This window comes from Choloepus didactylus, chromosome 5, assembly GCF_015220235.1.
Source record: "Choloepus didactylus isolate mChoDid1 chromosome 5, mChoDid1.pri, whole genome shotgun sequence".
Lineage (NCBI taxonomy): Eukaryota > Metazoa > Chordata > Mammalia > Pilosa > Megalonychidae > Choloepus > Choloepus didactylus.
The window spans coordinates 103,077,266-103,092,666 of NC_051311.1; the positions used below are offsets into that span (position 1 = coordinate 103,077,266).

General features: G+C 36.6%; 1 protein-coding gene across 6 annotated transcripts in view; it reads right to left on the reverse strand.

Annotated features, from left to right (window-relative positions):
- Positions 1-15,401, reverse strand: part of ELAPOR2 (endosome-lysosome associated apoptosis and autophagy regulator family member 2) — a 225,067-nt gene that overhangs the window by 87,577 nt on the left and 122,089 nt on the right. For all 6 annotated transcript variants that reach the window (XR_005217011.1, XM_037836548.1, XM_037836549.1 and 3 more), the window contains one exon: positions 3,693-3,888. Coding sequence is in view for 5 of the 6 variants with exons in the window: in XM_037836548.1 (XP_037692476.1) it covers positions 3,693-3,888 (196 nt within the window). In the remaining variant the exon portion in view is untranslated. The remainder of the gene's footprint in view (positions 1-3,692; positions 3,889-15,401) is intronic.

A 15,401-nucleotide genomic window follows, 5' to 3' on the forward strand; every position in this document is an offset into this window, starting at 1 on the left:
CATAAAACAAACCTCATTAAATATCAAAATATTAAAGGCTTAAACTAACCATAAGATATCTAGAAAAACCCCAAGTATTTGAAAATTAGACAACATAACTCTAATATAAACCATGAGTTACAGATGATATCACAAGGGTAATCAGAAAATATTCTCACCTAAATAAAAAGGAAAATTCAACATATCAAATTTCTGTGGCATATAGCCAAAACTATGCTTAAAGGAAATTTTGTAGCTTTTAATGTGTTTACATTTAAAAAGAAAAAAAGCCTTAAACAAATAATCTAAGTATCCATTTTAAACTGCAAGGAAATTAAGGGCAAATAAACTGAAAAATGAAGACAAAAAGGAATTATAAAATAAGAGGATAGATGAATTAAATAGAAAACAAAGAGTAGAAAAAATAAAACCAAAAATTGGTTTTTTGAAAAGATAAAATCGATAACCCCCTAGGCAAGGCTGATCATGAGGGAAACACAAATTACTAATATTGAGAATGAGAGAGGGAATATCACTATCTAACTTATAGATATTAAAAGGATAAGAATTTTATGCCAATAAATTGGACAACTTAGAAAAAATGGACAAATCCCTTGAAACAAAACTAAAACAGGAAGAAATAACAAAAATCTGAATTAGTGTTCTAAATGTATTTTACAAATTGAAGTGGTAGTTGAAATACTGCCCACACTCACTTGAAAAATTCCAGGTCCTCTTGGTTTCCTTGGTGTATTCTATCAAACATTTAGTGAAGATATAATACCAATCTTACAACACCCCCCCCCCAAAAAAAAAATAAAAATTTTCACAGTGAAAGAAAAAAAAATCTCTCAGCAGACTAGAACTGGAAGGGAACTTTAGCAATCTGTTAAAGGCTTATGCAAACACCTTCAGTTAACATTAGACTTAACTGTAAAAACCTGAACACTTTCTCCCTAAGATCAAGAAAAAGGTAACCTTGTCTTCCCTTAGCACTTCTCTTCCACATTATAGAAAGAGGTCTTCATCAATGCAATAAGGCAAGAAAGAAAAATAAATGAAGGGCATATAGGTTGTAAAGGAAAAAAGTAAATCTTTATTTTCAGATGACCTGATTGTTTCCATAGAAAAGCCTAAGGAAACTACAAAAGAAAAGCTACCAGACTTAATAAATGAATTTAGCAATGTCATAAAAAACAAGGTCAATATATCAAAATCACCACATTTCTATATAGTAGCAGCAAACATATAGAAAATGAAATTTAAAAAACAGTAATCATTTACAAAGCATCAAAAAATATTTAGGAATAAATCACACCAAAGACATGAAAGATTTGTACTGAAACTACAAAACATTGCCGGGAGAAATTTTAAGACATAAATAAATGGAGAGATCCACTTTATTCATGAAATAGAAGACACAGTAATGGCAATTCTCCCCAAATTCATCTACAGAATCAACACACTCCTGATCAACCCCAGCAGACTTTTAGTATTTGTATTTGGAAATTCGATTCTCAAATGTATATGGAAATGCAAAGGACCTAGAGCAGACAGGTCAATCTTGAAAAAGAGCAAATTTTGAAAATTTACCATATCTGATATCAAATCTTACTAAAGAGTTACAGTAAACAAGACAGAGTGATATTGGTATAAAGAAAGTTGAACAGATTATTGGAACTGAATAGTAACATCCAAAAAGAGTACCATGCATAGACTGCCAATTGATTTGCAGCAAGGACACCAAAGCAATTAAATGCGGAAAGGAAAGTCATACCAATAAATAGTAATGGAACAACTGGTAGCCATATGGAAAAGAATGAACTTTGACTCATACTGTACACAAAAAGTAACTCAAAATCAATCATACTTTCAAATGTAAAAGCTAAAATTATACAGCTTCTAGAAGAAAATACAGAATATCTTTGCAAACCAGGGTTAGTCAAAGTATTTTAGAACACAAAAACACTAGCCATAACAGAAAAAAAAAGATAAATTGTAATTTTTCAAATTTCAATCTTTTATTTATCAAAGGATACATTTTATAAATGAAAAGGCAAGCCACAGACTGGGAGAAAATATTACATTATGTCTACGTATATGTAATATATATTAAATACTATATAAATATACACATGAGAAAGGACTGGTATCTAGGATATACAAAAAAAGCTCCTACAGCTCAACTTTTAAATAAAATGACAGAAAAATAGGAAATAGGCAAAACACTTGAACAAAACCTCACAAAAAATGATAAACAGATGGCCAATAAGCAAATGAGAAGTGTTTAACATTATTACACAGCAGGGAAATGCAAATTTAAAACACAAAGATATATAATTTCACATACACACTAGCATGGCTAAAAAGACTGACAATACAAATATTGGCAAACACATAAAATAAACAATTCTAATACGCTGCCAGTGAGAGTGTAAAATAGTTACAATCATTTTGGAAAACTATTTTGCAGTTTCTTATAAAGTTCCATATACATCTCCAGCTGATTAAAAAGAAGTGAAAATGAATGCAAGATTGGATGAGAGGATGAAAGGAAAGAGTGAAGGAAGGAAGATAATCAGAGCCATATCAGGCTGAATTTTACATTGAGAAAATTCTGCTAGAAGACATTACATCCTGATTAGAATTCAATTTTATTGATAAATAAACTATTCCAAGTAGAAGGAAAAAAAGCCATGTCAAATCCTCTGCCCATCAAAATAAAGATCTGGGATCCCATAATATTCTTCTACTTCCTTCCTTTAAGGAACTCTTTTATTTAAAAAAAAAAAAAAAATCAAAATTAGAAGAATGATCCTTTTTAATGATTTCTAATGCTACAACTCTATATAATGAAATGTCAATTATCAAGGCAGTAAAAAGAAAGCAGCATGAGTTTGCAGAGAGCAAGGGAAAAGAAAGGGAAAGAAAGAAGAAAGGAAGGAGAAAAAAAGAAAGGAAGAAAGGAAGGGAAGGAGAAGGAGAGAGAAAAAAAATAAATCTTCTTTTAGCATAACTAAAAAATTCCCTGGTCTCCTGAGCTCATCATAAAACTTTTGGATTTCTAAGCAGCCACTCTGGTCAGAAGGTAGCCAAAAGCCTAAGTTTAAGTCTCTAAAGCCATGTGAGATGCTATATAATCAATACAAGAGAGCAGAAAGGGGTACATCCCCTCCCCGTTTTTTTATTTTTAAGACAGTTTGACATTCCTTATAGGCAAAGCTAATAGTAATTCGTTAAAAGAGAGGGGGTAATTAAGCAAAGGGGTTTTCCACCTTAGATGAATAACACACTCTCTCATTACCTGAGATAATCAAGTATTTAAAGGAAGGTTATATCTCTACCTATCAGAGGAAGAGAGGGAAAAAAACTCCCTGAAATTATTTATTAAAAATTAGAGAAAGGTTTGAAGAAACAGCACTGGTTTGAGTGTAGTTATAAATATACTACTAGGAAATGAATGTGTTTTTCTAACAGCTTTATTGCATTTTTGCATACAGTGACTATTACATCCCGGGAGCATTAATTTTAAACTCTTGGAAACTCGGCTTCATTATTTATAATGACTATCCAAAAAAACTATGACTCCTTGCAGTTAGTTTATCCATAATGCAAATCAGTATCAAGATTACCCTCAACTTCTCTCTAGAAAAGAGCAGTTATGTCCCTATCAAGTGGTCAGTCAAGAACCAAAGGCTTCTTTGGTTTCTTACTTGTTACAGCCATCTGGCCTGCTGTCAGAAGGGCCCACCACAGTGTCCATGAAGGTTGCAACGTTGGAAAATCCTGTGGGCAGTTCATCCCATTCGTCAAATTTTATGCCACTGCCCAAGGAGTAGGTGCCTTCTCCACACTTACTGCAGACCTGGTTCTTCATTTCTAGATACTCTCCAGAAGCACAGGAGAAAGCTGGAAGGCAGAAAAATGTACAGCCCATGAGTCACGATATCTCCCATCAATTTTCTCTCTTCCAACTCTCACCAGAAGTATTTTTGTAACACTCTTATCATGTCACACCCTAATTAAAACCTTCCACCCTAATTAAAACCTTCAAAATCTGGCTCCAACCTATTTTCCCAGGCTCATCCTTGGCCTCACCCTCTTCCAACCATAACAAAATTCATATCACTCCCCAAATATTTCATCTTCCTTCTTGTTGTGTTCTTCATTCTCTGGAGATCCTGACCAACCCACCTTCTCTACCTGGAAAACTCCAGTTCCCAACTCAAAACGACCCCATTCATTACAGAGCAGATCCCTAACCCCAACAGGCAATCAGCTGTCCCTCTACGCTCCTGTATTGCCTCCATTAAGGCACTTAATTTATAGACCACCTACCAATTGATATGAGACTTTGGGCTCCTACAAAACAAGGATTGTTATTTTGGGACCCTTAAATGTATATACTATATACTAAGTCCAAATAAAATTTTTTGATCCGGTGAGTGAGGACTAAGCATCAGGAGGTAATGGGAGGATAGTATTTCAAGTGCAATAGCTAAACAAACATATCTCCACTTGAAAACCATGAGCCCACTTTTTAAACATTCACAACCTCAACCTAATCATTTCCACAAACTACATCTTTTTACTGTTGTCACATTCCCTACTAATTCTGAAAACTGTATACAGGGACAGCAGGCATGGGTAATGTGAAGAATAAACAACACAGCAAAGAAGGCAGTTCTTCTGCTAAGTTATTATTCATTTAACAAATGCAAATCAATGTCCCCCAAGTGTGTGGCTCTGAGCTCAGGGTGGTATTAGTTACTCAAACCTTGCAAAGAGCTTTCTAATCCTTTAATCGGGATATTAAAGAAACAAGAACAAAATAAAACCTCCAAATTATATAATGAAAAACAAATCTCCCAGCAGAGAGCAAGCAGCAAAGCTTCACACTTAGGAACACTCCTCTTTTAGAATACATTTTAAACTTAGCAAGAAATAAAAACAAGCTACTTTTGAAAAACTAATCAAGGAATTAGAACTAAAACCCACACTCATCAACATACTTACCCACTGAATTAATATGCTTTTCCTCAGAAAAGCCTAAGATATTTTACAATGAACTTCTAACTCTCAACATCTGATAATTAGTAAAACATCAGAAGACAAGAAAAGGCAAGGCAAAGAATACTGCATGCTGGCTATGAGGTCAAAACCATCCTGGGGCCAGGTTGTGCCTTACTAATTCTGTGACCTTGAGTTAGTTACTTCACCTCGCTAGGGCTCAGCTCCTGCTTTTGAAAAATGAGGTAATAATCACTGTAGCTATCTGGTAAGGCTATATTGAGCAAATAAAGTGTGGTAAAAACGGTTGGCCCAGTAGTCGGCATATAGGAAATGCTCACTATAGCTATTATTACATGTACCAGGTACTACTAACAGAGAAACACAGTAATGGAAGAATTTTTATTTCACTTTCCAATAGTTTAGGGGTCTTTCACAAACTTGGAATCAGACAAAATTTCCCTAACATGTTAAATATCATAACCAAGAGCCAACATCATACTGAATCGGGGTTAAAAACTGTGGCCCACAGGCCAAATCCCAGACCACTGCCTGCTTTTGTAAATAAAGCTTTATTGAAACATAGCCACAAGCACTGTTTATGTATCCCACTATTTGTAGCACAAATGGCAGAACTGAATACTTGGGACACAGACCACATAACCTGCAAAGCCAAAACTATTTATACCTGATAAAGTATCTTGGAGATAGGTAAGAGTCTGAAATATAACTTTTAACTTAATTCATAACTTAGTATTAATATTTTACAAATTGTTTTAAGGGATTCTAGAAACCAAAAAGGAGAAGAATGTGCTTGTGAAGCCTGTCTTCTAAGCACAATGATGCCATTTCAGTGTTGTCTGTCCTGTTAAAATTATGACAAATATCCCCAACTCTTTCAAAGGGGTTTTCTGTTTAAGCCAGAAGGAAAAGTGAGAGATAAGGTGATGAAGTGAGCATATTAAATGTGTGCTATGCTTGGTACTTTACAAATATTTATAGTAGAACTGTGAAGGAAGAAGTAGTTATTTCCATTATCAGATGAGGAAAGAGGCACAATGCATTAAGCAACCTGATTAAGATACCCAGTTAAAAAGTAGTATCAAAGCTGATATTCAAATTTAGCTGTCTGCTCCAAAGCTGATGACCCAAAGAAAAGTCAATCAGGCAATTATTATAATAACTAATGCAAAAAGGAAAGCAAATGTAATTGAATTATTATACCATTACATTATTCTGCATTCTGTCTTGAAAATATTAAGCAACATTCATGTTACAAAGCAATAACCATTTCCTACCTCAGATTTCGTGGAATTTTAAGGTATCATACCTAAAATACACATTCAAGAAATATTTAGCAAGTTACTAACTTCCTATGCTTCAATTCCGAATCCTATAAAAGGAGGATAGTAATGATACCTATCTCAAAACGTTGTGGAATAAATGAGATAATTCACATGAAGCATTTAGCAATGTGCCTGGCATAAATACACAATTAACACTAGCTACAATTTTTAATAATATAATTCAGGCGCCTGGAACACACCTTCAAGAAGAGTTCTGCCACTGGCTTGATGATTTATATCTCTTCAAAATAATTAAGTCAAAATTAGTTAAATGGATATAGGGCCTTAATAATACAGAGGGCTAAAGATTCTAAAGCTTTCGTATTTATCATTTGTTACTCCTCAATTTTTTTTGCCATCCAGGAAGCAGCTCCAGAACTATGTCAAGGGAAGAAGAGAAGAGCCAATGTACTCATTAAACACAATTTACCCCACACAAGATTATATCAACGCAGCCCTACTGACCTCTTTTGGCAGACACCAAAGATAGCCCCTTTTCCTTTTCTGATATCTTACATCATAGCTTTATTCACTTCTTTTCAATATGCTTTCTCAGCCCTTGGTCCTAATAGGATTATAAACTTTCTTAAAATCTAGGAACATGCCTTTTTCAAACGTTCTTAGTGTCCAAAATAGGACCATTTCACAACCAGCAGGATGATATTGTTGTGAAAATAGCAGTATATGAGTTAACCCTATTTCATTTGAGCAATTAGTCATTTCTGAAATAGTTTTTCTTCTTTACGAACCTAAAATCCTAGAGTGATTGAATTAAATTAAAAATAAGTAAACTCCACATTTTTGATATAAAAACAGAAAGACCAAAGCCTAAGCTCACAAATTACTTAACAACAGTGGGCTCAGTCTGGAATATCACAATATTTAACCTAAGAGCCCAGTGGAAGAGTGCTGTTTAAAACCTCAACTTCTCGAAGTCTGAACTGTAACCAAGAAGTCCTGTGCTGCACTCTCTGTTCTTTTTCTCAGCCTTATGCCCCTTCTTTTCTGGTATCTATGTCTGCTACTGGTGAATCTGTAACCATTCAAATATGCAGGTATGGAAGAATCAGATACGAAAAATGAGCATTTGTATTCGTGTGTCACCACTAGCAAATGGCTTGGGACTTGACTTATCACCACGGTGCCTGCATTCATTCACATTACAATGAGAACTCCAGCTTCCCTTTCTCCCTCTCAAGATCGCCTGTGGTGATCCAATGAGAGACTGAAACCACACTGAAAATAAAAAGTGATATGGAAATTCAAGGCATTACTGTGATCACACAGCCACCCAGCCCAAAGTATCATAATAAATGGTTACTGAATTGAATCATTTATATGCTGATTATCATCTCTGATTTATGCCTAACAATGAAAAACATCTTCTCCAGAAGGACCTCTTAGTTTTTCATTTCTTCCTCCAAATACCTCATGTTTTCAAAGACTATGGGTATCAATTACATTTACTCATAATTCATTCACTTTTGCTATTTTTATTCAATGTTATATATTACTAAGACTTGTTTTCTAAACAGCAACAATAAGTAGTAATAAAAGAGTTTAATTTTACTTCTTTAATGAGATGTTAATGACATAGTGAGTCTATACAATCTTATTAGGGGTAAATAGCTGGAACCCACATATTTGGAAACCACTATATCAGATTAACTCATTCAATGCATCCAACAAATATTTCCTGAATACCTACCATACAGTAGGCAAACAAACAATAGGTACTAGAGGGTATTTTTGTTTTTTGTTTTTGATGAATATAATGGAAACAGTCTTTATTCTAGCTTAGTTAGAGACTTACCTTCCTCAAAATAGATCAAATTTACATCTCACTAAACTTATATTCATTGTAGATCACTCTTACTTGCTAACCTAATAGCTAGATATAAAACAAGTCATATATTAATAGGAAAATGATTGACTAAATAAATTCCAGAATCTAGAAGAGTCAATATGTCTATTTTTCTTCTAGTGGGTAATCTTGCTTATATAAGTAAAATAAGTTGAAGTCACAGGCATTGTACTACTGACCACACAAGAAGGCCATTCTAGGAGCTGCTATTACTATTCATGAATAGGCTATTATAGGCTGTACAAAGCAGGAAAAAATAAAAGTGGCTTCAAAAGTGATGATAATGTTTACCTTTCTCAGTCATTCAGCTAATCAATTATCATTATCAAAACATTAAAACTTTAATTGTTGGCCAGGTCTCATTCGTCTCACAGAAAACAAAAAGAAAACAGGAAATGGCATGTAAGAAACTGAACATCTTACAGAACCCAACAACCTCAGCTCCAATTCTTCCTCCCTCACTGCAAGGGATGAGAACATTTAAACACCATCTCTCTAAGTTCTTGTTTGTGAAATTCTTGGACAGAGAAAAAGTAATTTTCTTCTCTCATATTACAAAACTGAGAGTAAGCAGGAAACCAAAAGCAGTATGTTAAAACAGCCCATTTCTGGCTATTGTCTCCGATTCACATTAAGCTGGTTTTTTTCTTTGGATGAAGGGAATCCTTGCTCCCTTTTATTGGGAAGAGTTTATTATTTATCATAAGAGGGTGTTTTACTTGTCAAAATATACAAAGGTGGTCGTGAGTACATCATCCACCTGCCATGCTCAATTTAAGGCTGGAAGAGGGTAATGGAAGGTAACACTTTGTGCACATTCTAACAGTAACAACCTTGCAAGGTTCGTATCTGGAATAAATATTCATGAGCATTTGGAATATATATTAGAACTCTTCTATAATTTACAAGTTAAGAGTGTGCAAGGAATGTTTGCTCAGCATGATTTGATCATAGAATGAATAAATCTGTCATAGTTAATCGTAACACTTAAAATTATCAGAATGACCATGAGAGACTTTTGAGGTCCAAACCTTTCCAATACAGGGTCCCTAGATATCCCCTCATCTGTGTAGCTTGGAGCAAGTTAATTTAACTTTTCTACAGTCACTGATGGCAGAGTTAGAGCTCATGACTCCAATAGGCTACCTGCAGTACCATGCAGCTAGAAAATTTTTACTGTGTTTAAGCTGAGGAAAATCCACCGCCCTCATTTGAAGTGAAAAAAAGAATACCACTGAAAAAGAACTTTGGATGAGATTCAAAAGATGCAAGTTACAGTTCCAGCAGATGCCACTTAGTCACGTGATAAGAGCATCCACAGTGCCCTGCTAGTTTTTAAGACAAAGGAAGTAAAATATACAAAGCTGCTCTGTAAATTTAAAGTGTAGAATAAAATTATTAGAACTGAATTCTTAAAGTCCAGTCCTACTAATAATTTTTTAATTTTTTCATAAGGAGTTGGGGACGAACTTGTGGGTCACAAAAACATAATCTTTAAATTCTCACCTGGGAAATTCTCAGATGGAAAAGGAATGAATTGTTTCATCTCTTATTTTACACAAAATGAAAGTGAAACGGAGAAACACGAAAGAGTACATTAAAACAAACCATTTCCTGCTAATATTCTCTAATTCATTGTTCACTGGAAGAATATTTACTGGAAGCATTACCTCTACCTCTCTGAAAACTGATTCTCGAACTAACATCCCTTCCAGTGGATATTCACATAGCCCTACCAGGTAGATCTGTATAATTATCGCTGCATTTCTTGGAGAGGACTGATCAGCCAGAAGCTCTCCCCCAACCTTACCTGCCCCACACCCACACCCATCCACCCCCAAAAATCCCCACCCAACTCCTGGGAGGAAAACTGATCCATGTAACATCAAAGATAACAATCTTCATTCAGTTAGCAGAGCCTAGATGAAATGTTTCCATCTTTTTGTAAGCAAAGTCTAACTAAGGTAGTTCTCATCTTTAAAGAAAGAATACAAATGTACTTTACTATAGTTTCTTGGCTTCAAAATTTGGTCAGGGAGGGGATAAACCCCAGTTCATCTGGCGCAGGATGGCAGAAGGTTTATGGAAAAAAGACAACGGGGAAGGTCAGGGGGAGAAAAACATTCAGAGTACTTGATGAGGTCACCTAAAGAGACAGAACAATGCATCTGTGAAATCAGTTTTCTCAACTTCCAACTATGCCCTAACACTTTGATTCTTACCATCTTGAACTTTTCCTCTGCCTTAGAAACTGTTAGTCACCCTCTATTTCTTAACGTTCTCTCTGACCTTCATTCTGCAGTTTGGGCAGGGAGGGGATGAATTCTCTCATCTCCTCATAAACACTTTTTTCAGAGAAGCTCTCTCAACCAGAGCACCCAACAAACACTACAGTAGATCTAAGTTTGAGCTGTTCTCAACAATTTTTATCTCATCTCTTAATAATCTCTCATTCATTCCTGCCTTCCTACGACCACTTGTGTGCTGCTGAGTAAATTTAACTTTAACACTCTGCCTGTCAGAAACTTACTCATCAATTAAGCCTAATGAGGACAAGATGCTTTCTGTCCTTTTACATATAGAATAATCTAATTCAAATATGATTAGAGAGGCGGGGCAAGATGGCAGACTGGTGAGCTGTATATTTTAGTTGCTCCTCCAGGAAAGTAGGTAGAAAGCCAGGAACTGCGTGGACTGGACACCACAGAGCAATCTGACTTTGGGCATACTTCATACAACACTCATGAAAATGTGGAACTGCTGAGATCAGCGAAATCTGTAAGTTTTTGCGGCCAGGGGACCCGCGCCCCTCCCTGCCAGGCTCAGTCCCGGGGGAGGAGGGGCTGTCAGCTCCGGGAAGGAGAAGGGAGAACTGCAGTGGCAGCCCTTATAGGAAACTCATTCTACTGATTCAAACTCCAACCATAGATAGACTGAGACCAGACACCAGAGAATCTGAGAGCAGCCAGCCCAGAAGAGAGGAGACAGGCATAGAAAAAAAAACAACACGAAAAACTCCAAAATAAAAGCGGAGGATTTTTGGAGTTCTGGTGAACATAGAAAGGGGAAGGGCCCTGAGGCGCATATGCAAATCCCAAAGAAAAGCTGATCTCTCTGCCCTGTGGACCTTTCCTTAATGGCCCTGGTTGCTTTGTCTCTTAGCATTTCAATAACCCATTAGATCTCTGAGGAGGGCCCGTTTTTTTTTGTTTTTTTTTTTTAATCCTTTTTTCTTTTTCTAAAACAATTACTCTAAGAAGCCCAATACAGAAAGCTTCAAAGACTTGCTATTTGGGCAGGTCAAGTCAAGAGCAGAACTAGGAGAGCTCTGAGACAAAACGCAATAATCCAGTGGCTGAGAAAATTCACTAAACACCACAACTTCCCAAGAAAAGGGGGGTGTCTGCTCACAGCCATCATCCTGGTGGACAGGAAACACTCCTGCCCATCGCCAGCCCCATAGCCCAGAGCTGCCCCAGACAACCCAGTGTGACGGAAGTGCTTCAAATAACAGGCACACACCACAAAACTGGGAGTGGACATTAGCCTTCCCTGCAACCTCAGCTGATTGTCCCAGAGTTGGGAAGGTAGAGCAGTGTGAATTAACAAAGCCCCATTCAGCCATCATTTCAGCAGACTGGGAGCCTCCCTACACAGCCCAGCAGCCCAGAACTGCCCTGGGGGGACGGCACTCACCTGTGACATAGCACAGTCATCCCTCAACAGAGGACCCGGGGTGCACGGCCTGGAAGAGGGTCCCACTTGCAAGTCTCAGGAGCCATACGCCAATACCAAGGACTTGTGGGTCAGTGGCAGAGACAAACTGTGGCAGGACTGAACTGAAGGATTAGACTATTGCAGCAGCTTTAAAACTCTAGGATCACCAGGGAGATTTGATTGTTAGAGCCACCCCCCCTCCCTGACTGCCCAGAAACACGCCCCATATACAGGGCAGGCAACACCAACTACACACGCAAGCTTGGTACACCAATTGGACCCCACAAGACTCACTCCCCCACTCACCAAAAAGGCTAAGCAGGGGAGAACTGGCTTGTGGAGAACAGGTGCCTCGTGGACGCCACCTGCTGGTTAGTTAGAGAAAGTGTACTCCACGAAGCTGTAGATCTGATAAATTAGAGATAAGGACTTCAATTGGTCTACAAATCCTAAAAGAACCCTATCAAGTTCAGCAAATGCCACGAGGCCAAAAACAACAGAAAATTATAAAGCATATGATAAAACCAGACGATATGGATAACCCAAGCCCAAGCACCCAAATCAAAAGACCAGAAGAGACACAGCACCTAGAGCAGCTACTCAAAGAACTAAAGATGAACAATGAGACCATAGTACGGGAGATAAAGGAAATCAAGAAGACCCTAGAAGAGCATAAAGAAGACACTGCAAGACTAAATAAAAAAATGGATGATCTTATGGAAATTAAAGAAACTGTTCACCAAATTAAAAAGATTCTGGACACTCATAGTACAAGACTAGAGGAAGTTGAACAACGAATCAGTGACCTCAAAGATGACAGAATGGAAAATGAAAGCATAAAAGAAAGAATGGGGAAAAAAATTGAAAAAATCGAAATGGACCTCAGGGATATGATAGATAATATGAAACATCCAAATATAAGACTCATTGGTGTCCCAGAAGGGGAAGAAAAGGGTAAAGGTCTAGGAAGAGTATTCAAAGAAATTGTTGGGGAAAACTTCCCAAATCTTCTAAACAACATAAATACACAAATCATAAATGCTCAGCGAACTCCAAATAGAATAAATCCAAATAAACCCACTCCGAGACATATACTGATCACACTATCAAACACAGAAGAGAAGGAGCAAGTTCTGAAAGCAGCAAGAGAAAAGCAATTCACCACATACAAAGGAAACAGCATAAGGCATAAGACTAAGTAGTGACTACTCAGCAGCCACCATGGAGGCGAGAAGGCAGTGGCACGATATATTTAAAATTCTGAGTGAGAAAAATTTCCAGCCAAGAATACTTTATCCAGCAAAGCTCTCCTTCAAATTTGAGGGAGAGCTTAAATTTTTCACAGACAAACAAATGCTGAGAGAATTTGCTAACAAGAGACCTGCCCTACTGGAGATAGTCAAGGGAGCCCTACAGACAGAGAAACAAAGAAAGGACAGAGACACTTGGAGAAAGCTTCAGTACTAAAGAGATTCGGTATGGGTACAATAAAGGATATTAATAGACAGAGGGGAAAAATATGACAAACATGAACCAAAGGATAAGATGGCTGATTCAAGAAATGCCTTCACGGTTATAACGTTGAATGTAAATGGATTAAACTCCCCAATTAAAAGATATAGATTCGCAGAATGGATCAAAAAAAATGAACCATCAATATGTTGCATACAAGAGACTCATCTTAGACACAGGGACACAAAGAAACTGAAAGTGAAAGGATGGAAAAAAATATTTCATGCAAGCTACAGCCAAAAGAAAGCAGGTGTAGCAATATTAATCTCAGATAAAATAGACTTCAAATGCAGGGATGTTTTGAGAGACAAAGAAGGCCACTACATACTAATAAAAGGGGCAATTCAGCAAGAAGAAATAACAATCGTAAATGTCTATGCACCCAATTAAGGTGCCACAAAATACATGAGAGAAACACTGGCAAAACTAAAGGAAGCAATTGATGTTTCCACAATAATTGTGGGAGACTTCAACACATCACTCTCTCCTATAGATAGATCAACCAGACAGAAGACTAATAAGGAAATTGAAAACCTAAACAATCTGATAAATGAATTAGATTTAACAGACATATACAGGACATTACATCCCAAATCACCAGGATACACATACTTTTCTAGTGCTCACGGAACTTTCTCCAGAATAGATCATATGCTGGGACATAAAACAAGCCTCAATAAATTTAAAAAGATTGAAATTATTCAAAGCACATTCTCTGACCACAATGGAATACAATTAGAAGTCAATAACCATCAGAGACTTAGAAAATTCACAAATACCTGGAGGTTAAACAACACACTCCTAAACAATCAGTGGGTTAAAGAAGAAATAGCAAGAGAAATTGCTAAATATATAGAGATGAATGAAAATGAGAACACAACATACCAAAACCTATGGGATGCAGCAAAAGCAGTGCTAAGGGGGAAATTTATAGCACTAAACGCATATATTAAAAAGGAAGAAAGAGCCAAAATCAAAGAACTAATGGATCAACTGAAGAAGCTAGAAAATGAACAGCAAACCAATCCTAAACCAAGTACAAGAAAAGAAATAACAAGGATTAAAGCAGAAATAAATGACATAGAGAACAAAAAAACAATAGAGAGGATAAATATCACCAAAAGTTGGTTCTTTGAGAAGATCAACAAGATTGACAAGCCCCTAGCTAGACTGACAAAATCAAAAAGAGAGAAGACCCATATAAACAAAATAATGAATGAAAAAGGTGACATAACTGCAGATCCTGAAGAAATTAAAAAAATTATAAGAGGATATTATGAACAACTGTATGGCAACAAACTGGATAATGTAGAAGAAATGGACAATTTCCTGGAAACATATGAACAACCCAGACTGACCAGAGAAGAAACAGAAGACCTCAACCAACCCATCACAAGCAAAGAGATACAATCAGTCATCAAAAATCTTCCCACAAATAAATGCCCAGGGCCAGATGGCTTCACAGGGGAATTCTACCAAACTTTCCAGAAAGAACTGACACCAATCTTACTCAAACTCTTTCAAAACATTGAAGAAAATGGAACACTACCTAACTCATTTTATGAAGCTAACATCAATCTAATACCAAAACCAGGCAAAGATGCTACAAAAAAGGAAAACTACCGCCCAATCTCCCTAATGAATATAGATGCAAAAATCCTCAACAAAATACTTGCAATTCGAATCCAAAGACACATTAAAAAATCATACACCATGACCAAGTGGGGTTCATTCCAGGCATGCAAGGATGGTTCAACATAAGAAAAACAATCAATGTATTACAACACATTAAAAACTCGAAAGGGAAAAATCAATTGATCATCTCAATAGATGCTGAAAAAGCATTTGACAAAATCCAACATCCCTTTTTGATAAAAACACTTCAAAAGGTAGGAATTGAAGGAAACTTCCTCAACATGATAAAGAGCATATATGAAAAACCCACAGCCAGCATAGTACTCAATGGTGAGAGA